This window comes from Nothobranchius furzeri, chromosome 2, assembly GCF_043380555.1.
Source record: "Nothobranchius furzeri strain GRZ-AD chromosome 2, NfurGRZ-RIMD1, whole genome shotgun sequence".
Classification (NCBI taxonomy): Eukaryota; Metazoa; Chordata; class Actinopteri; order Cyprinodontiformes; family Nothobranchiidae; genus Nothobranchius; species Nothobranchius furzeri.
Window position 1 is genome coordinate 4,025,610 of NC_091742.1, and position 23,892 is coordinate 4,049,501.

The 23,892-nt window shown below is 42.1% G+C and overlaps 1 protein-coding gene across 13 annotated transcripts in view; it reads right to left on the bottom strand.

Annotated features, from left to right (window-relative positions):
• Positions 1-23,892, bottom strand: part of utrn (utrophin) — a 208,672-nt gene that overhangs the window by 15,969 nt on the left and 168,811 nt on the right. For 10 of the 13 annotated variants that reach the window (XM_015947254.3, XM_015947253.3, XM_015947252.3 and 7 more), the window contains 6 exons: positions 21,577-21,743; positions 17,796-17,907; positions 8,452-8,588; positions 4,089-4,127; positions 3,558-3,623; positions 819-884 (listed from right to left, as the gene is read on the bottom strand). In XM_015947254.3, the coding sequence (XP_015802740.3) occupies positions 819-884; positions 3,558-3,623; positions 4,089-4,127; positions 8,452-8,588; positions 17,796-17,907; positions 21,577-21,743 (587 nt within the window). The remainder of the gene's footprint in view (positions 1-818; positions 885-3,557; positions 3,624-4,088; positions 4,128-8,451; positions 8,589-17,795; positions 17,908-21,576; positions 21,744-23,892) is intronic. The other 3 variants (XM_015947257.3, XM_015947259.3, XM_015947261.3) reach the window with 3 other exon arrangements.

The window sequence follows — 23,892 nt, forward strand, 5'->3', positions numbered from 1 at the left end:
ATTCTCAAAATCTAATGCGGGGAGGAAAAAAACAATGGTTTTTCGGTCAACCACACCTTTAATGGATCTTTAGGACTTTGAGTGTTGACTTAGAGTTTACTTCAAATTAAAAATTCAAATCAATAAAAAAATTTGTTTTGACTGTAGAAATTTGAAAATTAAACCAAATATAGAAACAAGACAATTTATTTTACCCTTTCGTTAGCTGATAGACTGCATACTGGTGAATAAAATCTAGAAATAGATTTTTTTCATTTTATGCAATTAGGTTTCTTTTATTATTTATCCCCAGTTGAATAAGCAGGACAGGAATTGAAAACGGTTCCAAATGCGCAACCAAAACTTCATAGGAGTGAAGTTCATAACTAAAGAATAAACATTATAAGAACCACATTAAATACAAGTCAAGATTCAAAGGCTCCAAAAAAAATTCTCTTTTAATGTGAATAAAATGCATTTGGTTTCATGGCATTATCATCTAAGTTAATTAAAAATGTCCATAAAATCTCAAAAACCTGCAAAATAACATTTCTGGTTAATTCATTCTTGTGTTGCAATATTTATAGAAATTGCGTAGAGGTGATGGAGAAATATGTTGGACTTTGATTATTTCTGAAGAAAAGTTCACCCAAATGTTGTAAATTTCCATTAAAAATGTTAGAAAAACATAAATTAAATATCAAACTTATTTTAAGTGTTTTTAAACCTAAATCTAAATTCATGTTGCAGCTTTATTATACGTCTCAAACATTTTGTATCGATGCTGACGTGCTTCTGAAAACCCGGTCAGCTCTAAGAAATGAGCCTTAAAGACTTACATGCTTCCCGTGGCCGAGCTGCTGTCGGTGGGCAGAGAGCCATTGGATCGCTCCATCTGAGCCAACCTGACAAATAAACCATCATCAGTGAGAAGAACGGGTTAACACCAAAACAGTAAGAGGTGTCCAACACCTCGTTAGGATGCAGAACACGAGGACATCTACGCTGTTAAAACATGTAGTAAGGTCTGCAGGATGACAAACAACCAAAGCAGTAATGAGGAAAAAATAAAGATTTATCTAAATTTGTCCAGACTGATAAGCCTAACAGATGTTCTGCAGCTGGGATTTTTATTTTATTTCATTTTTGGGGTGAACCACGGCTCCACTCAATGCAGTCGTGTTAATGAAGCCAAACTTGTCTTCATTTAAACCCTGCAGTATAGAGAGCAGGCTTGTCCAACAGATTAGTAAAATGATCCGTAATTAAATCTGAAACTGAGCTGTGACAGGGTATGACTGGAGGGAAAAGTCAGAAATCTCACCGAGCAGCAGTGTAATGTCTGACATTAGTGTCTTTGTGTCATCTGATTTGTTATTCCCAGGGCTCAAATGTGTCTCTGCTGATGACGCAATGCAGCCGGAGACACTAAGCAAAGGTTAATGGTGTGTGGCCAATTAGAGATTACAGCTCAGATAAACCATACTGATTAAAGCTCTATATGGCAGGAATCTGAAACAATTAGTTCTTGTTTTGGATGAGAACATTTGGGCTACTTAGAAGTTTATCTTAAAGGAAAGATCAAACATTTTCCACTTGCTTAAAAACATCTAACATTACAGGATATTAATCTGCGAGCAGCAGCAGATCAGCTGGAACGCCAGCATGAGCACGCTCTTTTAAAGCGGTTATCAAGCCGATCTGTTTGCTACTCTGATCACAGCTGAAAACGCTGAATGTCATCAGCCTAAAGGGGGACGGCTGTTAGAGAGGATGCCCAGACAGGCATCTGACATTTGGTGCAGACAAACGAGGAGCCAGAAGATGTTTACGTTTTTACAGAAAACAGCAGACATCAGGAAATGTACAGATGAGCATAAATAATTGGTGGAGATCGTTTTCTGAAACTCCAGTTGAAAAGCTGAAAAAGAAATGTCATTTAAAAGAAATTGGGCTCAGCCTCTCCGTAACTAGGACTCTCCAGATGTGCTGACAGTTGATGTCGGAGAAGAAAAAAACTGAACTTTTTGAGTCGATAAAATGGCAAAGCAGAGGTTTGTTAAAGCAACATGCTTAAGCAAAATGACAAGCCATTGTAGCATTTAATTCACAAACGCGTCTATCTGTGAACATAATTTACAACGGATTATTGTTAACCCGTGCATTATAGATATGTCTCCATTACATTTTAAGCTGTAGAAATTAAACGTTATTAGCATTTCCAGTAGCTTACTACTGAACATGTTAATGAAATACATTAAATTTGACTGATCATAGTTTATTTGTGGATATATTATGGTGATAGCATGTTGTTTTGCACCCTATTGAACAATTTTCTAATCATGTTCTGTTGTTAAAGTAAAGGAATGACAGAAAAATGTTTTACAAGCAATTTTTTTATTTTCCCATTTAATCCGATTCATCGATGATCCAAATGATTGTTTGTTGCAGCCCCTTTTCACACATTATGCCGTTTATTCGTTTATACATATTTAAAAGACTTGTCCATAAGAAACGTCACCAGCTCTGCATCTGGCTATGTATGTCCTCAAATGCTTGTGCATGCTCTGTGATTGACATCTGTACGTAAGCGGATGTCTAACGCTAATGCTGAGCTGCGCTCAATTCATCTGTGGAACTAGGGACCAGCTTAGCTAACAAAAAAACAACGTATTGTCAACATTATATCACAACACAGGGGAAGGCCATCATTTTATGGATTTCTAAAGAAATCATAGCCTCTTTTGGAAAACAATGCAGCCAATTTGTTGCAACGTTGAACCGGCATCAGGGAGCTTTAGGTCGTCCAAGAGTTGTCAGACCGTGGCAGTAATGTGGCGCAATGGTGTGTTTTTTACTAAAGATTACGCAATGGTGGTACAAAGTGGGTATGGGGGCGGTCGTGGGGAAGAGGGAGCTGAGCCAGAAAGCCAGGCTCTCGATTTACCGGTCGATCTACGTCTCAATCCTCACCTATGGTCATGAGCTTTGGGTAATGACCGAAAGAACGAGATCGCGGATACAAGCAGCCGAAATGAGTTTCCTCCGTAGGGTGGCCGGGCTCAGCCTTAGAGATAGGGTGAGGAGCTCGGACATTCGGGAGGGACTCGGAGTAGAACCGCTGCTCCTCCGGATCGAAAGGAGCCAGTTGAGGTGGTTTGGGCATCTGGTCGGGATGCCTCCTGAACGCCTCCCTGGGGAGGAGTTTCGGGCATGTCCTGCCGGCAGGAGGCCCCCGGGTCGACCCAGGACACGTTGGAGAGGTTACATCTCCAATCTGGTCCGGGAACGCCTTGGGGTCCTGCCGGAGGAGCTGGTGGAGAAGGCCGGGGAGAGGACGGTCTGGAGCTCCCTAGTTGAGATGCTGCCCCCGCGACCCGGACCCGGATAAGCGGAGGAAGACGATGACGATTACTGAAGGAAGAGTTTCCTTAAAAAAAGCATAAAGTCTAAGGATTGAAAACTTTGACCCTTTTGGAATTTAGTTTATCTTTTATGAAATAGTGTTGCTGCTGCTGCGTGCGTGTGTGTGCGTGTTTGTGACTGATGAGATGGTGACAGGAAATCCCAGTGTGTACCTGCTGGCGTACTGCTCTATCCTGGAGTGGGTGTCGTCATGAGAGAGCTGGGGTGTCTGGGACAGCCTGTAGATGAATGAGGTAATGGAGATGGATGAGATCGGATATGCTTGCATGGCCTTGTTCACAACACAAGAGATTCAAAGGCACATGCACACGTATTTGTTTACACATGCAGCCCAACGGCCTGATGCAGCTTCACCTAGAAACAAATCAGGTGATTCTAAAGACAGACAGAGGAACTATAGAGTGGCTGGATGCTTTCCGACAGGTCGGCTGCGGTGACCAGCTAGCTGGATGTTTTAAGGAGGAGAAGAAGGTGAGGATGCAGTATGAGAGTTTTTCTATTTTGGTCACGTGTTCAGCCAGTGGATCAGACAAGACATGCAGGCAGTCAAGCAACATGCATGAGTCACGGCCTAGTTGTTGTGAGGATGTTGGTGACGGGTGGGAGTGGGGGTGGGGTGAGTATGCAGGGGTGGTGTCATTTAAAAAGGCATTCCAGGCTGGAAACGAGGTGTAGATACTCACTCATACTGCTCCGGACACATGCTGATGAGGGTGACAGGACTGTAGGAAAATCGGAAGGAAGCGGGGGAGGGGGGTAAAGGTACCACAAATACATTTTTGGGTCAAAACCACCAAGTAGGTGAGAGAGAGAAAACACATCTGGAGCAGAAAGATGAGACAAATCTGTCCAGTTGATGGAATGAAGATACAAGGAACCTTCATATCATAGTCAAAAATGAGAAATGAGCCCCACAAATGATGCACCTCTGTGCTAAAATCCTTATTTACATTTAAACCTTGTAACTTTTGACACTCGTCTGCGTCAGTAGTTCTCCAGGATTCCTGAAGGCATCTCTGTCACTTTTAAGCATTGGCTGCCTTTCTCCTCATCTTTCCTGCCACTATACAAAACATTTTCAGACGATGGTTTAAGCTTTGTAATTGATACTAATTGGCTTAAGAAAATAAGAATTCGGTACAAGAAATGAAAAAAAAAAGTTTCAATGTGGCCAATGTTTTAGGTACACTGCTCGAGACCTCGTTACAAAAAACCTAAACAACTTAGAATTAAAATCAAAGTAAAGGATGAATTTAAACTTAAGATAGTATTTATGATAATAACCTAACCAAACAGTAAAAGACAAATTTGCTCTTTCATATCTTGAAACACTCCTTCTGCAGCATTATTTTACCTCAACCTGAGGACATTATTGAGGAATAAACAGAAATTTAGTTATGAAGCTTCAAGAGTTTTTCGTATGACGAACAATTCCAATTCCAAACATTTTCACGATTAAAAAATGTTTCTAATAAACTTTCACCTACAGGTGTTAAATCTGCATGAAGATGCTTCCTTAAATCAAACTAAAGCTCTATTCCTTTTTTTCTGGACTTCTTTAGAAAACGTAGAACTGCTGACTCTAGCCTGGTTCATGATTCTCCGTCAGCTCCGCAAGGGACAGATACGCACAGATTGACGGAAGCGTTTTGCTCTCATACTTCTCCGTCTCCTGGAGAGTGTTGCAAAGCAATTCCCCGGCAGGACAGCAGAGGGCGTAGCGCTGTTCTGTGGTATCCTGTCATGTATCGGTCCAAGATAGTGTGTTTATATTGTGTTTTTGTATATAAGAGACTTTTTAACACGGACATATTTGTCTCTCATTCTCCTCCACCTCTTCATGCGCTCCCCACCTCTAAACCCACGTTTCCTGTCATTTCTGTCCACAAATAAAACGCTTGCTACGCATCTTTTCACTCCTCCAGTCACGGGGGAATTAAACATTCATATTTTTTTCGCGAGGTATTCTTCAAGCTTCTCTGTGTCCGTCGCTAGTTATTCTTGACTCTCTTTATGTTTTTGAGGGTGCAATGGCGGCGGTGTAGACGACAGCGGCGCCCTGACCAATCACAAGCTTGCGCTCTCCGTCTCGTTCGACGGATGTTTAAAAAGTGGGCTCGACTCCGTACGTACTTGCGTGCCTGCCGGGGCCCTGCGCAAGGATGGATAATGGCGTTGCGTGTCTCCGCACTGACGCAGACGGAGAAGCATGAGTCAGCCTTAAGAAAAAACCTCCAACAGCTCTCAAGCCCTTTTTCATCACCGCATAGATTTGTCCAAAGGCACAGCAGGCGTGTACCATTTTGTCTGGGTTTTTTCTTCATCTGTGACTGACCTGAAAGGTATCTGAAAATTCTTTTTGGTCCATCATGCTGAGGCAGTCAGTTTGTCACAGTTAGCGCCATTTTTATTCCTCTGTCTAAGGCCCAAAAAACCCATCTGTGATTGCTGGCCCCAACCTGTCGGTTGTTAGACGGCTTGAAAGTAAAACCCGAGACTGTGTCGGTGAGTGACTCACCCAAAACACATCCCTCCACATCTTTGATGTGACTAGACTGGGAATAACCAAAGAGAATACAGTCGTTTGTGGTAAAAGGTTAAAAAAATATATCATTCAAAGAGGTGCAGCAGGGTATTTGTTCCTTAACTAAACCTCGTTCGTCCAATTTCCCAGAAATAAAACAATCACACCAACGGCTTTCTGGTCCACTTTCAAGCCCATTAAAGCCTGAGCAACGCCTAACGGAGCACAAACACCTCTCCTCCATCTGGTCATGAAGCCTGAACAGTAAAAACAAACACGAGTGGGAGATTATTAAAGTGCTTCTTTAAAATGATCAAACACGGCAAATCTAAAGAATCCTTTCTGGTGCAACATGAAGCACGGAGGTGAGAGTAGCTGGTGATTAGGACAAGAGTGGGCGGGAATATAATAAAATTATCCAGGGATTGTAGTAAAGTAGTGGAGAGAAAAGCAGCAAATTGGTGTGTTGGGAGGGCAACTACTGAGCCGGTAATCTCATTTTCTCTTGTGATCAATTTAAAAATGTTAAAATCTAAATGGAGCCTGACCATAACTTCTACCAATAACACAGAAATCTATCTGCAGTTCAACAATGTGCATCAGTTAAAGTGCTATTTTCACAGAATTTCCAAAAACAAAACCCTTAAAATCATCACAGGAAGCTTCTTCACAGCGTCCACAACCCTTCAGACCAATGGACAGCTCTCTGTTCACAGGAAGGAGCTAACGCAGGAAGAAGAGGCTGGAAAATGACCGCTAACCAGCAGAAAATTCCTGCAGGTCTCCTTTTCCTTCTGCTATATTTCGTAAAGTTCTCTCACACCAATTTCTCCACCCTTTAGAGGCATTTATCAGGAAGGCAGCTCTGCAGGAGTCATTTTTCAGAGTGGAGTGGAGGTGAAGAGGAGGAGGACGGTTGAGGATGGTAGGAATAAAAGTGGCGGTGTAATCCATCTGAGCAGTGAGTGTGTGAGCAACTTCAAACTCCACCAGAGCTTTTGTAAATCAGCAGGTGAGTCAGTGCGTGGAGTGGCTGCTACATAGATCAAAATGTTCAAGGGCAATACTGAGAAATTACTAGAAGGAGCTGATAAAAATAAAACACGTGATAAAAAACAAGGTAATAAGTTGCTAAATGATGCAGCGGAAATGCTAGACAAGCTTGTCTTTTTGCAAGAAGCTGCAGCTCAGACATAATCTCTGGGAAAGTGAGTGGTTGTGTCGAGGTTTCTGTACAATTTGAGTCAAGCTGAACAGTTTTACAGGAGGATTTACAACTAGGCAGCAAATTAGAGTCATTGCAGATGATGGAGCTGGCAAATGATCTCCTCAAATCTCCGAGTTCAGCATTGTGGCCATCTCACTTTTTGTTGGGAATTCAGATTTTATGAGCAACAGGTGGACGGTAGAAACAATTTAGGAAGCTGATTGGGTCCATTCCGCTGTTTTAAAAACCACCGTGGAAACTTAAAGCGACTCTAAGCAGTTTTAACACTTTAACCAATTCCTTTAAAAGTGGGGTTCAGTGGTTGTGTAGCTAGAAACTTTACCAACTTCACATGGGACACCACTCTGCAGCCCTCTGCTGACTAGAAACAGCACTTAAGTTTTATGGAGCGGGTAGGTGCCCTAGGGGGCGCTCTTTACCAGATTAACAGCTGTTAGGTATTTTCTGTGCCTGTAGCTAATTTAAAGGCTAGCAGTTAGCATTTTCAGCTCTCCGAATGACAATAAATAAGCAAGAAGAAAAGAAAGACTTATATTTGGGGGGGGGGGGGGACATCATGGCAGAGCCTGGAAATAAAAATCAGAGTAATGTCTTTGGAGCTAAAGAGCTAAACCCGAGTGAATATTGGCACAGCCTACACTAGTTTGCGGGAACTAAAGGTGACTATGAAATTCCAGCCTGATGGTGACCTGGCTTTGTTGCTGGACTTGTAATTAATTCTATTTTTTGTTCAACAGTGTGGGTCTTTTTACTTTGTGGCTTATTTAGTACCCGCTGTCTCATGTTTGTGTTAGCTCGTTGTTAGCACTAGCTACAGCGGGCTGCTGCAGGGTTGTTTATAACAGTTGTAAATCCATTTTCAACCAGTAGGACGGAGAAGTTGGAATCTGTTGCTAAATTTCATTAACAATGACGCTGGAGTGGTACAAATGACTCTTTTGCAACAGGTTTAGGTCTCGTGTGACACATGACATAACAGCAAACAAATTTCAACAACAGGTTCATCACAAGTCTGTCGAAAAGTGTTTTAATTGTGTCTCAATTGGTTTGCAAATTACCCTGATTTTATTCACAATGTGGTCTCTAACCCCTAATGAATGTTCTTATTGTTTAACCTTTTTCACTCATAAATCTGTACCTTTATCCAGAAGCAAAGTCTTCAATGCAAAAATAAAAAATAACATTGTGTTTTAACAGAGCTTTCTAGACTCTTATCAGGTTGATGATTAATGAACATTTGTCTTTTGAATCCAAGCTAAACTCTGTCTTAAATCCATATTTTAATGTTACTTACGTTTCCATGTTGTCTCCCTCTAACACAGTTTGAACAGGCAGATAACCCAGGCGTGGATGTTTGGCGAAGTACTTCTTAGATCGGAATTTGTTCTTCAGCACTTTGGTGAAATCTCTCATGTCCTCGCCTGATGTTGTCTAAAACAAAAAATAAAGAAGTTTAGATTTTCTGTTTGAGAAGGTTGTATTTCTTCCTTATCTTGTTCAAGTGTAATCAGTGTTAATGTAGAAGTAAGTTCTGACAATTAGACACTTAATTTGCTGACGCAATTTCAGTCGTGCAAACAGACGACGCACCATCACCAGTCTGGAAAATCATTTTTCAGAGGATTTATTCCACCACCACCACCTCTCTCCCTCTCCCCCTCACTCTCTCTCTCTCTCTCTCACACACACACACACACACACACACACACACACACACACACACACACACACACACACACACACACACACACACACACACACACACACACACACACACACACACACACACACACACACACACACACACACACACACACACACACACAAACAGATGACAGACATGTGTAACAGGCTTATTCACTAATCCTCACCATTTAGGACAGAAACTTGAACAAAAACAACAACTACAGAACAACTGCACCACAGGAGCGAGCGCTCCATTAAAACTCTTCTCTCTAATTGCTATTGTTCACCCACTGAGGATGCATTAGTGAGACTCTGAAAAATGTTATTTCTATAGAATAACACCAGACACTATCGCTCAGAAAACTCAAAACGACAAAAGCTTTAATGAAACATAAAAATAATAAAACCAAAACAGATCTAATTAGATGCATGATTCTAACTCCAAAAACAGACCAACAAGTACTGTCATGTTCTGTGTCCCCTTGGTCCCCAGCCCCCTCCTGTTCTTCCTCAGGTTCTCCTCATGTGTCTTCTTGTGTTTTGCAGCTCCCTTTAAGCTTCCCTCATGTCTCCTCCTAGTCACTCCCTAGTCCTCCTCACCCTGCTAGTCATTAGTTGTTTATCTTTTTGCCCTCAGTCTTTAAGTTTAGTTATTTAGCACTTTTGAGATTATGGTTTATCTTCCCCCTGCTTTAGTTCTTCACCCCATTTAGTTATATTAATGGCAACTGTCTTCCCTCCAGACCTCACTCCTCACACCTGTCACCTGTGTGACAGGTGTGATCAGGTGTGCCCTGATTGCCTCCCTCTTTGTTAAAAGCCCTTTCTTGTCTTGTCCCTCAGTGTTTGTTGGTTCGTTGTCATATTGTCTATGTTGTTCCCCTCTCGAGTATTTCCCGAGTCTTTGCTCATGTGTGAGCTTTGTTTGTTTTTCGAGTTATCGGTTAGTTTTTTGAAAGTTAATCTTTTTTTGTGCTGAGTATTTTTGCACATCCTCCTTAATAAAGGAATTATTTTCTTTAAAACCTCTCCTGCCTTGAATCATTCTGGGATTTCTGCATTTTGGTTCCAACCTCCTACTCTAAACGTGACAAGTAATTACATGATTATAGAGTTTGAGTGTCTCAATGATCCTAGGAGCTAAGATGTCTGAGGCTTTCTGCCTCTGGTAGAGTCACCCATGGCAAACAGGTTCTAGGTGAGGGATCAGACAAAGAGCAGCCTGAAGACCTCTTATGATGAATTATATAAATGGAAACCGTGTTCCCTCGCCCCAACATGGGTCACCGGGGCCCCCTCTGGAGCCAGGTCTGGAGGTGGGGCACGTTGGCGAGCCCCTGGTGGCCAGGCTTTCACCCATGGAGCCCGGCCGGGCACAGCCCGAAGAGGAAACATTGGTCCCCATTTCCATGGACTCACCACTCGTGGGAGGGGCCAAAGGGGTTGGGTGCAGTGTGTGATGGGTGGTAGTCGAGGGCGGGGACCTTGGCGGTCTGATCCTTGGCTACAGAAGCTGGCTCTTGGCACATGGAATGTCACTTCTCTGGTGGGGAAGGAGCCTGAGTTGGTGTGTGAGGTTGAGAGGTTCCGACTAGATATAGTCTGACTCACCTCAACGCATGGCTCTGGCTCTGGAGCCAGTTTCCTTGAGAGGGGTTGGACTTTCTACCACTCTGGAGTTGCTCCCACTGAGAGGCGCCAAGCAGGGGTGGGCATACTGGTTGGTGCCTGCATGTTGGGGTTCACCCGAGTGAATGAGAGGTTAGCCTCCCTCCGCCTACATGTGGGGGGACAGGTTCTGACTGTGGTCTGTGCTTATGCACCAAACTACAGTTCAGACTACCCACCCTTTTTGGAGACCTTGGAGGGGGTGCTGGAAAGCGCTCCTTCCGGTGACTCCCTCGTTGTGCTGGGGGACTTAAACACTCACGTGGGCAACGCCAGTGAGACCTGGAGAGGTGTGGTTGGGAGGAACACCCCCCCCCCCCCCCCCCCAATCTGAATTCGAGTGGTGTTTTGTTATTGGACTTCTGTGCCAGTCATGGATTGTCCATAATGAACACCATGTTCAGACATAAAGGAGTCCATATGTGCCCTTGGCACCAGGATACCTTAGGCCGCAGCTCGACTTTGTTGTCGTTTCATCTGACCTGCGGCCGCATGTCTTGGACACTCGGGTGAAGAAAGGGGTGGAGCTCTCAACTGACCACTACCTGGTGGTGAGTTGGCTCAGATGGTGGGGAAGGATGCCGGTCAGACCAGGCAGGCACAAACGTATCGCGAGGGTCTGCTAAGAACGTCTGGCAGTCTCCTGTCAGAAGGAGCTTCAATTCCCACCTGCGACAAAACTTCCAAAATGTTCCAGGGGAGGCGGGGGACATTGAGTCTGAATGGACTCTTTTCCGTGCCTCCGTAGTTGAGGCGGCCGACTGGAGCTGTGGTTGCAGGATCGTCGGTGCCTGTCGTGGTGGCAACCCCCGAACCCGCTGGTGGATATTGGCGGTTAGGGATGCTGTCAAGCTGAAGAAAGAGTCCTATCAGGTCTTTTTGGACTGTGGAACTCCAGAGGCAGCTGACGGGTACCGGCAGTCCAAGCGGAACGCGGCTCGGATGGTCACCAAGGCAAAAACCCAAGCATGGGAGGAGTTCGGTGAGACCATGGAGCAAGACTTCTGTATGGCTTCGAGGCGATTCTGGTCCACATCCAGCGCCTCAGGGGGGCAAAGCAGTGCGCTACCAACACTATCTATAGTGGGGACGGTGCTGCTGACCTCTACTCAGGATGTTGTGGATCGGTGGGCAGAATACTTCGAAGACCTCCTCAATCCCACCGACACGCCTTCCAGTGAGGAAGCAGAGTCTGGGGACTTTGGGTTGGCCTCTCAAATCTCTGGTGCTGAGGTGGTTAAAAAGCTCCTCTATGGCAAGGCTCCAGGGGTGGATGAGATCTGCAATATCGCGTGGACATCAGGGGCAGTCCCACTGGACTGGCAGACTGGGATGGTGGTCACCTTATTTAAAATGGGGGACCACAGGGTGTGTTCCAACTACAGGGGGATCACACTCCTGAGCCTTCCTGGTAAGATCTAGTCAGGGGTTCTGGAGAGGAGGATCCGTCGGATTGTTGAACCTCAGATTCAGGAGGAGCAATGTGGTTTTCGTCCTGGCCGTGGAACACTGGACCAGCTCTATACCCAGGTAGCCCAGGTAGACCCAGGACACAGTGGAGGGACTATGTCTCTCACCTGGCCATGGAACGCCTTGGGATTCCGCCGGAGGAGCTGGCCCAAGTGGCTGGGGAGAGGGAAGTCTGAGCCTCTCGCCTTAGGCTATTGCCACCGCGACCCGACTCCAGATAAGCGGATGAAAATGGATGGGTGGATAGAATAAATGGCAATAAGACAGCTAGGAGAACAATAATCCCACACAACGGCTGTTCTGAGTCGAACAGAAGTCATCACACTCCACACTTCGTATTTTCTTAATGACTTTAGAGATTTAAAACCCAAAACATGACAGTTTATAAGCATCAAAGAACTAAATATACTCATACTCCAGAGAAAAATGGCACAAATGTGAATTAATACTAGAAATAAAACAAGATAATTTATTTTTCATTTGAGTTCCTTCTGGTAGGACCTATAAACACCAGTCATTTTCCCCTCGCTAGTCCCAATAAATTCAGTTCAACTCGATAAGCGAGCGTCATGTTCATGTCTCTTTATTTCCTTTTGTTTTACAGCTACTCCGGTATCGACCTGCGTGTACGCTCTAGGACATGTTTTGAGTGAAATGCAGCTGAAGAACAAAGCAACAACCTGCCTGTGTTTGGTTCCCATTCTCACTTCATCTCCACCAGTGGTTTGTGCTAAAAAGCCACCAAACAGAGTTCCTCAGAGCTCGGTGGGGACATAAAGCTAAACATCACGACTGCTCGGTGCAGATATTTCTTTAATCTGTATTTTTTATTCATTTATTTCTTCCAGTGTCCATCATGCTGTCAGAAATATGTATTTTCTCCCCCAGAAGAACAGATCTCAACCACGCTGATAACTGCCAGTTTAGCAGGATTCATGATAAGAGTTTTTATCGACTCGGTTCTGCCAAACAAACCCGGTCTGCACGGACTATTGGGCGACACGCTCAGAGGTCGGGAGGGATCTGCCTTTGCTTTGTGTCTGACAGCAGCGCCGTTATGAGCAGATAGTCACACAGCTTGAATAAACTTGGAGAAAAATATATGAATTAAAGTTGCTCTTTAGCAGCAAAAAATACCTGTTGATACACAATATTTTTCCTTTAAAATTGATAATAAAACTAAATTTGAGTTGATACAACACTTATAAACAAGGAAAATATAAACCTTTTATACTTTTATTTCAGGTTTTGCCTTATGATAAACTCCTTTGTGGATAACATATTTTAGAACAGAATACTGATGGTGCCTTCAACATTTGATAAAAAAAAATAAAACACCAAATTTTCCACTAGCTCTTCTCTTTGAGCAGCATTAAAACTTAAATATTGCACACCTGGTAGAAATTGTCATGGGTGTTTTACCATTTGCTTATGCAAATTATAATCAAGCCAGTGGTCTTTTGGGAGGGAGGTTGTGGAAAATGCTGCAGGAATCGACAAGACTGGAAGTCAAACTCGCTGGTGTGTGTCAGCTTGTATTATCAACTGTGAAGGGAGAAGATCTCTTTATAAAGTCACATTAATATATAATGAGCAGCATCCATGTGTGGGAATAAAGATGGTTTTATGCTCGCTAAAGCTGTAGGAACTCCTGGTTAGGTACATATAAACCTGTAATGGCAAATTTGGAAAACAAATTAGCTTAAAACATGTTTTATGCCTATTAAAGGTGTGGTTTACTTGTTTATTTAATACATTTGCAGTGTTCTCTAGTTTAAATTAGGGTTGTCACGGTAACCGGTGTAGCGGAAAACCCCGATAAAAAAGTTGACAATAATAATAACCGTCTTGTTTTTAAAAAAACTATATTATCTCGGTGGTTTGCCGTGGCTGCGGTGTAGGGGCGGTGACCCTTACCAGCCACTGTATCATCTACTGAAGTTGCCGGCGGCACATGCGCGCTTTGTTGTTTACAACCAAAACTTTCTAGAAGCTAAAGCTGAAATAATGGCCAAAGGAGGAGACGGCAGCGCTCAGGACATTTATTATCCCTCAAAGAAGACAAAGTGGGAAGTACGGGCATCTTTTGGATATTTGAAGAATGCCGAGGGACAGTTGATAGAAGACAGCTATCCTGTTTGCAGCACGTGCAGAAAAAGTGTCTGTGAAAGGCAGCAACACTTCAAATCTCATGACACATCTGCGTGACCATCACCCGCAACTCTACAGTCAACGCAAGGCAAGCTAACGTAAGCGTTTTAGCTAAAATGCGTGATCCGAGGATTTGGGTTGAGGGAGAATGCAACGAGTCACTAAAGCAGCCACAGCGCCGCTACCTGCATATAAACCGTGTCGCGGACACCCCCATATTGAAATGACGCTATGCATTATGGGGCTCCCAGGGGCAGATAAGAGTTGGTCTCTCTCCGAGAATAATTATAAATTTATGACATTTTACTGAATCTGCAAAGCTCACTGGAAGGACACAAACCGAGGACAATGTTTTCCTGATATAGGGTTTATTACTCAAGTAAGGGTAAAAAAGTATCTGATTAGAAGGCTACTTGAGTACTGAGTATCATCTGATCTAATATTTTTAAATGATGACATCAAACAGACATAAAATAAGAAGTTATGGGCAAATATTGGTATTTTAAAGACTACAGGGAAAAATGTAAACAAATAAACAACATAATTACAAAATAATACATTTTAGGCAAAATTTAGACACAAACTGAGGACAATATTTTCCTGACATACAGGGTTTATTTAATTGTGTGAAAATGTAGCACGTTTAAAAAAAATACCGCGATAATACCGAAAACCGTGGTAATTTTGGTCACAATAACCGTGAGGTTAAATTTTCACACCGTGACAACCCTAGTTTAAATCAATGCCTCATGAGTCATTAAAAAAAAGCTATGATGATCCTTTTCTGTAATGCAGACGTGGGTTTCGACAGTCCTTAAGATATTTTTCACCCTGTTAGTGGTTTTAATGTTGAGCAGGTGACGCGTCACACACGCCTCCTTTTAAAACATGTTTAAACTGTTCAGAATACAAATCCATGCTCTGTCTCGTTGGGTTGTTGTAATTAAACTTTGTGCTGAACTAAACTTTACATTAAACATTGTTGAAAGGGTAAGAAAAGGACCCGATCAACTTGTTTTTGCCTCATTTACAGAGATGGAGATAACGGCGTAGTGTGCCTGGCTCTGGTGTTTATCAGGTTTAACTCATTCACTGCCAATGACGACTAAAGTCGTCATTTGCATGTTTTTACTGTGTGGGCATCGGAACGAACCCCCGCACCATGAGAACAAACATCTCAGCTCTAAAGCCGATCTTCATCCGCGTACGTCACACGTCATGTGATCAGGAAGCAGAAAATCCATGTGTTAGGAGATCGTTTTGGGCCGCTGCTGTAAAAAAAAAGTGAGGCGCGAACCGGAAAAGCATCTGCTGATCACAATTCAACAACGGATTATGAAAAAATGGATAACGCTCGAAACGCATGGATTCTTCCTGATGTAAGAGGTGAGTCTCTGCTTTGTTTTGGTTGTTTTGGTGTCGACATCATACTAGTGCACAACGTTCTGTGACTTAAAAAGACAGAAAAAACGGTGAGAAACGCTGACAGCGAAGGGCTTTACCGATCAGGAAACGGCTGGCAGAGAATGAGTTAATGTTCCTGTTAGCAACAATTTTCACAAGAAGGTAAAACAGTTAAATGACAGGGTTCACGATGACTGGATATTTCCGGTATTTGATCGTTTATTTTGACGGAGAAACCTCAAGGCTGCAGATGCACTGATATTTTTATCGTTACGCACATCGTGGAGGTAGCTACATCAATCAAGAAAATATTCCCAACAGAACATCTGAGCTGGACACTGAGCTCTGCGCAGCTCGCTGTCAGCGCACACGTGAGGTGGACAGCGAGCTGAAGATGTGTAGATCGGGGGCTTGGAGTGTGTTGCATAACCAGAGCCATGCGGGGAGGTTCCTCACACTGAAGCGTTTCCCAAACCCTGTCTCTCAGAGAGACTTGTCACTTAGAAAATGTTCCCTGATTATGAAACTTTGGCTGAATAGCGCTTGTTCCTGTCTCCGATGTGGCGACGCATCCATGAGCCTGTCAGAGGAAAAGTCCAGAATCTCACATCCTCAGAAAGCTCCTATAGAGACGTCTGATTATGCACAAGCAGGTGACCTGTGAACCATCGGACCTGTTCAGGTTTATGCAGACGATTCACATTTAGAATTGGCATTCAGATAAAAATGAATGCAGTAAAATAAAATATATTTTAATTAAATATTCATTCATTATTTTACAAGCAGAGAGCCGCATCATCAGATGGATGAAAGAGCTGCATGTGGCTCCAGAGTGCATTATGGGTAGCCAGCTTTCCAGTTTTATGTTCTTTATTGTGCGTTTTGTTGGGGTTTTACTGCAGGGTTGTGTTTGATGTTTTTAGTCGTTTATTCAGTAATATGACTGTGCTTTTTTGTTGGTTTTAATTTTGCACCACGAGTGAGAGTTATGTTCCAACAAATGGCATCGCGGTGCCGTTCTATTGTTTGGTGAAGCAATACACTGCTTCCCTTGTGCAAGGAAAGTGTGCATTGATTGGTCAAATACATTATGCAAAGCTGATCTTGGCTCCTCCTCTGCCACATTATATTTCCTTCACTCAGGATTATCCTAAACAGAAAAAATTCAGAGTAAAGGATAAAACAACGCAGAATGGCTTGGACGAGTAACTAATTTGATTACTAATATGGAAATAGTAACGCGCTAGATTAGTCTAACCGAGAAATGACGTTATATTAGAGTAACACATGACTTTGTAACGTGTTCCTGGCATCACTGTTTAGGACAAACTACTAGAGTCTCAAAAAGAAAAACACCATTTAAAGTCACGGACAACAAAATATGTTTGGACCTAGAAAACCGAGACCGGTGTTTAGCGATCTCTCGTTTCCTCCGACAATGCGGGTTTCCGGTTCCGGCAGAAGCGTCTCAGGGACAAAACCTGAGGTGAGGGGCGAGTGTTCCGTGACCGTATTGGCGTTCAAAACCCAGCTTGTTCTGCAGACTTTTTTCATTTTTACTCCAACTTGAAAAACATAAAAAACATTTCTCGCCTGTCTAAAGGAGAAATGTAAACTGATTTGGGAGATACTTTTACATCACAATGAAAAAAGGTCCTTCATTCCTGTTTCTTTGTTTCAGTAAGACAATAATCCAAATGCACAAAGAGAGGTCCAACACCTGCTTGGTGTGGAAGAACACTAACTGGGCTATATAAATCCATTCCAGCATCTTTGTAGGAACAGGAGCCAACAGCTCTCTGGTTTGGCCACCATGACTGAGGCTGGTGGAGGTTGGTGAAAAGTCCTTGCAGCCAAGATCCAAAACATGTTGACTGGCTTCCCAGGACACAGAACATTGTTTTAGCTCCTGCAGGGTGCAGACGAGTTTTGGATTATTAATGAAGAAAAATGGTTCAAACCAGGCAATAAAGGAAGTAAAGTGATTTTAGATATAAAGAAAAAAAGGAACAGCATGTGTCGAGAGTAGAATATTAATTAAAACTCTAAAATCTGCTCAGAAGTCTCTCACCATGCATAATAGAAGAATTAATATTCAGGAGCTGGAGGAGTCAGTGGTGTGTCTAACATTAGGATGGGATAGGAGCTAACCAAAGCCTGAAAGTGTGTGTCTGCGTGCTTTCATTAAATGGTTAAGTGGAGTGTGTGAGTGTGTTGGGAAGAGATAAACGTGAGCGGTGGTGTGTGTTACGTCCTCACCGGTGTGCAGTACTCCACCATGGGGTAGTTGAGCTTGTGGCCCTTGGCGGTGCGCCCGGAAAAGAAGCAGCTCTGACAAACGTCGTAGTTGAAATGCTTCAGACTGCGATACCTACACGGAGACACAGGAGGAAGTGGTGAACAGTCGAGTTTGGAAGAACTTTTACACCCTCGAGGTCTGTGTTTGTCTCCTCTTCTCAAGAAACTGTCCCATAATCCTCCTCGTGTTCGCAAACACACAACAAACAGGCAGAATGATGAACTGTTGGGAGTCTCACCCAAACACAACAACCTGACAAGGACTGAGACACCGTCCTCAGCAGCAGCTGGAGCCGGGCTGCCATTTAACAGCTAAATTCAGACAGGAGTCATTCAGACATAATAGCTTAAGTCTTTTATCTTTTATCTCCCCAGCTCTCCCCAAGGTTAGCTGACTGATGAGATACAAACGGCAGCGATACATCAAAGGATGCAACCGTGCACACAACAGCTCTAAGTCAAATATGCCATTAGACTCTGACAAGCAGCATATTACTATGAGGGGAGGGCGTTAAGTCACCTTCACTCCGGGGGTGAGCTGGCCCCGAAATAATTAGTTTATCTATCAAACAACTGTGGTTAATTATGGGACCTGTGCAGTCTTATATGAGAAACATTGATTTTAACTTCTGGAATATAAGTCATTACTTTTCTCACTTGCTTTGGACCCCGCTTATAATACTTGTACAGCTTACAGGGGCGCATTATAGACCAACTGAAACGTATTACTTATATCCAGGTAGCTGCACACATCCACACAGGAAGGAGGGCAAGAACCCCGTCTCCAGTCATTATCCAGAGCCGTATCTCCGTGATTTAAGCTAACAAAATAAAACCTGTGGATTTAGATATTACCACTTTACATTATCTAACATCTTTGTACAGTTGAACAAAAGATAAATAAATAAACATCTTAAAGCTAACGGTGTTAAGCATAAAGCTTCCAGATACGCGTTTGAAACAGCTAGTGAGCTTTGTGGACGACCTTTTCAGAACCAGCCGTCTGGACTTCTTACAGCTGAACCAACGAAGGTGCGACCGGATCTCTTCCATGTTTTACGGGTCGATGCTGAAGGATCGCTGTGACACCGCTCGTCTTTGGAGATTTACAAATGCTCCATTTATTCTGACAAGCAACTTAAACAGAAACACCAACGATAATGTTTTACAGCTACTCCGGTATCGACCTGCGTGTACGGGGACCCACAAGCTGACCGGAAAGATAGCATTAAATATTAAAACACTTGTGGCTTACATATGGGATAATCTCTAATTTCCCTCAAATTTAGCTGGTGCGGCTTATATTCAGGGGCACCTTATGATAGGTTTTTTCTGTATTTTATGTACCTTTTTGAGAAGAACGTTGCAGGACATGATATTTGTTTGTTTGATTGAAAGATCATCGATCTTCCTTGATCACATTTTAGAGTGTTGAAGAATGGCCACTGTGATCACCCAACTTCATGAGACAAGATGAAGGTCCAACAATATGTGTTAAGTTACCGGTCAGCTGAAGAATTGTGTGTGTATTTTGACTGTGTGTAATTCCTCTGTAAATGATTCCTCTGTAAGCCTGCTGTGCTGTTATCTCTGGAATATGGTTTCCTAGGAGATGAGTCTGTAACTCTGAAACTCGAGGGAGGCCCGCCCTCCATCCCATTGTTCAATAAAAACCTCTGTTGAGCTGGGTGGGTGGGGGGTGGGGGGGGGGTGGGGGGGGGGTGGATGGTGGGGGGGGGAGGGGATGATGGAAACAGCTCCGGAGGGAGTTGTGCATCGCCGCCTCTCCGCTGTTTGGTGAGACAGTGTAAAATGAACTCCTCTTTGTATTTGGTGTGTTTATTTCAAGTAAAGGGTTATGGAAAATACAAATTACCCAACACCTTATAGTCAGGAAATCACAGTATTTCTTATTCTTATTCCAAATTACATTTGATCAAGTTTGCACTAATAACTTTTTAAAAAAGTGATCCAAGCTGAAGTTTAACAGTGAACAAATAATATATTTGGTGAAATTAAAAGAATAATTTAAATTGTTTGAAGTTGGGTTCTATAAAAAAGTAATTCCACCCTGAACTCGCAGAAGGTCTGGTGTGCTTTTTATTACCTTTCTATTAATTAAATTATTCTAAATTTATTAAGTTAGAATATTATCGTCAATCTGAGCTAAAATTAGCAGTGGGGCTAGCTAACGTAGAACTGCTGGACTGATGTGATTAATTCTTCTCTTCTTAAACAGTTTAGCAAAAAATAAAGAAAGTGATGCCACCAACACCGGCGGTCTCTGATGACGGCTAGAGATGCCCGTCATGTACAAAACTATTTTTTTTACTAAACTGTGAAAGAAAAGAACTAGAAATGGTGTGGGACATTTCTTTCCTATAACGACTCAACGCTATCCTAAAGAGTGAAAATATTAAAACAGCCGGTGTAAAAAGACGTGATTAGAGCTGGCAGTAACAGCGCCTGATTATCAATCAGCAATAATCACTGTTTCTCTTAAACTGAGGTTGTTCAAAGAGCTATCCATGACAGGTGAGATGATACCAACTTATAACATTTGCACAGAAACCAGCTGCTTTATAACGGTGAATTCCTCAATAACTTTTAGCTGATTTTTGTTTTCTTTGGCAACTTTTATCTCCGTAAGCTTGTTTATTAGTTTTATTCACAAAGTGCTAAAATGAAAGCATTAAGCTTAATTTTTAAACATTCATTTACTTAAAGTTTTAATTTTAATGATTAATTGATTAAAATGTATTTTGATTATATTTCTAACAGCTATTAATCGTCTCCAGCTCCTCCCAACCCAACACAGAAACACGAAGGTAAAGAAACTCTTGAATTAACTTTATTTAGACTTGTCTGAGTAACACATTCTGCTCCGCCATTTCTTCAATGTGCTGTTGGATGATAGTTCAACAACAATCATTTGTTTTAGTTCAATGAAACAATCATAAAAGGTAAAAAAAAAGAAGACGTTTTTATTTTTTTTAAAGTGAACAAAACAAACCGTCTTCTTGCTTCATGCCTGGTGTCTTCTGACCAGATGAAATGCATGCTGCACATTTTCCCTGCCTTTTCATTTCTTACTCTCCTGCCTTTCCTTCCCACTATCGCTCGCTCTCATCGATCACTGACAGAACTGGGGCGATGTGTGCTTCATCAAAGGTCTGAATGTGTTTCCCTTTCTGCGTGCGAAGCAACGAATCTGGAGAAAACGTCCTGCTCCTCTTAGCGTGGCGTGGGCTCGTCTCAGAGCATCGGGACAAGCTCTTCCATTCGAGCAGTTGAAGATAAACCCAGAGATTTGTCTGAGAGCTCAACAAAGCTGTTGATCTTTATTTACCTCGTTACAGTTTAAGGGCAAATAACAGAAACCGACGTGTGAGAATTCAGATTTGCATTAAACGGAGACAGAATCAGACAGATGTCTTTTAGGAGCTTTTTGTGATTGTTGTGTGTTTTATTACAACCCTACACGTGGTATTCACTCAGTAGTGTATCAGCTGCTGACATTTAGATAAATGCCTGCCCTCCAGAGCAGATCTGGCCTTTATGTTCGAGAGAGGACAACCCAGAAGAATGTCACATTTTCTCTATAAGTGTGTGTGTGTGTGTGTGTGTGTGTGTGTGTCTGACCAGCAATAAGCTGTAATCACATATTTAGTTTTTGTGCTTCACAAACCCTGACACTCTGACACACGTTAAACACAAAAACGTTTGTTTTCTTTTTTTGTACCTGAACCCAACGATGGGACACTCCTTGCAGATGTTGCACTTAGCCTGATGTTTGGCCGTCTCTGCAGCAGCCACTCTGTGCAGGACAGGAAGCCAGACCATGGACTGAGGCTCCAGACGCATCCAGTCGACAAACTGTCGAGGCTCAATCTCCACCATGTTGTGCACCTGTTCAAAAACACACGGTCAAGACTTGGGAGCCTATGAATCAGACGTCTATCAAGCGTGATGTTTATCGTTTCCATAAAAGTTCAACAAAGCGAGCTGATGAACTGTAAAGGCGCTTTGTGGTGCGAGATAAAAACATGCAGATCCAGTAAACGGCTGCAACTCTTTACTAAACTCCTAATAAGCATGCAGACAATTTTTAAGACCACCATATATATTAAATGACGAGTCCCCGAGACGCGTTATGGCCTTGAGCTGTGAGCGGAGACTAAATAACTTTTATGAGCAGCTTATTCCTGTTTATTGCTTGAAAAAGCTTATAAAGAAAACAGCCTCATTGTCCTCATCCTATATGACAAAAGCTGTACTTTTAGCTAACCATACTGACCATTTGACCACACACAAAATAAACCATACCTACTCCTAAACGCTGTCTTGAACTTTACGAGGTGTAACTACTTATGTAACATTCACCTTATTTTAGTATTTTATTTCCATCTCCATGCACATGCAACGTTTCTACTCTTTTACATGCAGCACCGTGTTGTTTTTAAGCACATTAGGATGACAATGAGCTCATTAAAGTAGCTGACATTGTGAGAAGCTCTGGGACGTCCCCCAAAATGAATCAAAGGCAACCTTTCCATCAACGCCGACAAACAAAAAGGGCAGCAAATCAAGCTAAGGGCAGAAAACAAGAGAAGAGAATAATTTAAGCCATTTCCAAGGTCTGTATGTGGAATCCTACATAAATGCTGGCTTGTAATTCAACTTAAAACACAAATTATTCCTGAATGTAGGATCAAATATCTGATTTTACATCAGAATAAACAGTTATTTTGTAAAAAATGTAATTTGTTGTCACATGGGACATTATTTTAGGTGAAAATGCTTTTATAAAACTAATTATACTAAAAATTATATTGTTTTTTTCTATTGTTGCAAGCACTACCGGAAATTGAATCTCCCAACTCTTCTTTGTGCTCTTAAATCCCACAAAACTAAAAATGTTTCCAGCTGTATATTTATACTTTACTAGTTAAGATAGTTTGACCTTTTAGCAAGTTTAAAATAACTTTTTTCTAAGTTTAAAGTCATTTTTATAAGCTCTTGCAATCACCCAAAATAATGAAAACATGGAACTTAAAGTGATAGTGTGTATTTTTCCTGGCGACAGGGGCAGAACATACCTAAATCATCGCAAGCAAGCAGTATTTTGGTGTTTGAGTACGGATAGCCATTAGGGTCAAAAATTACTGGGAGTGCAATTTTCGAAGGAATACTTTATCAAATTGTTCAACCTCCAGCAGAATGATAAGCACATCAGACTCCCTTTAATCACTGATAACAAGTGAAGAGGTAAATGTGTATAACAAAAATGTTTATTACTGGTGAAAGTTTTGTAACCGCTTGTTACAAATCTGTAAATGGATTTTGTCCTTGCAAGCTCCCGTAGAAGGAAACATGGTGTCTAATATGGCGTTGACTAGAGACTTGGACCTTCTCCCATGTATTTTAGACCTGATTTTTATGGTTATGCTACAAACCCACTAATATTTTTCAACAACTGGGCATCATTTTATTCATTTTCAACAACAACTGGATGGATATTTTATGAGATTATTGGTACCATACATTGTAACGTCAAAACAACATTTCAAAATAAGAGCATAATCAGATGCATTAACAGTTAAATTAAATAAATACAACCAAAACCAACTTTCTGCATTTATCCTTATATTGACCTATTTGTATGTGCTTAGGTTGTGAAAACCTGCTGCAGAACTCATTACCTGATCCAAGTCATCAAAATATAACAAGCAGATACCTGACAGCTGGCTGTTTGTGTAATCTCCTCATTCTGGGAGATTACACAAGTTTTTCTAGATGGTGCTGAGTAAAACAAATGGATTGACATATACAGATATTTAGAGACCATAAATCGGAGCGTGAAGTGGTATTAAAAAAACTTAAATGTTTCAAAATTCGGTGAGCTTTTTTCTGCAGAAATAAACTAATTAAAGCTGCATTTAAATATTTAAATAATCCCAGTAGAGGCAGGAGAACATTGTTTTGAAAGATTTATTCTCAGACTGGGTTTTATAAATAATTTAGATGCAATTAAGTAAGGTTGGTTTTTATCTGACAG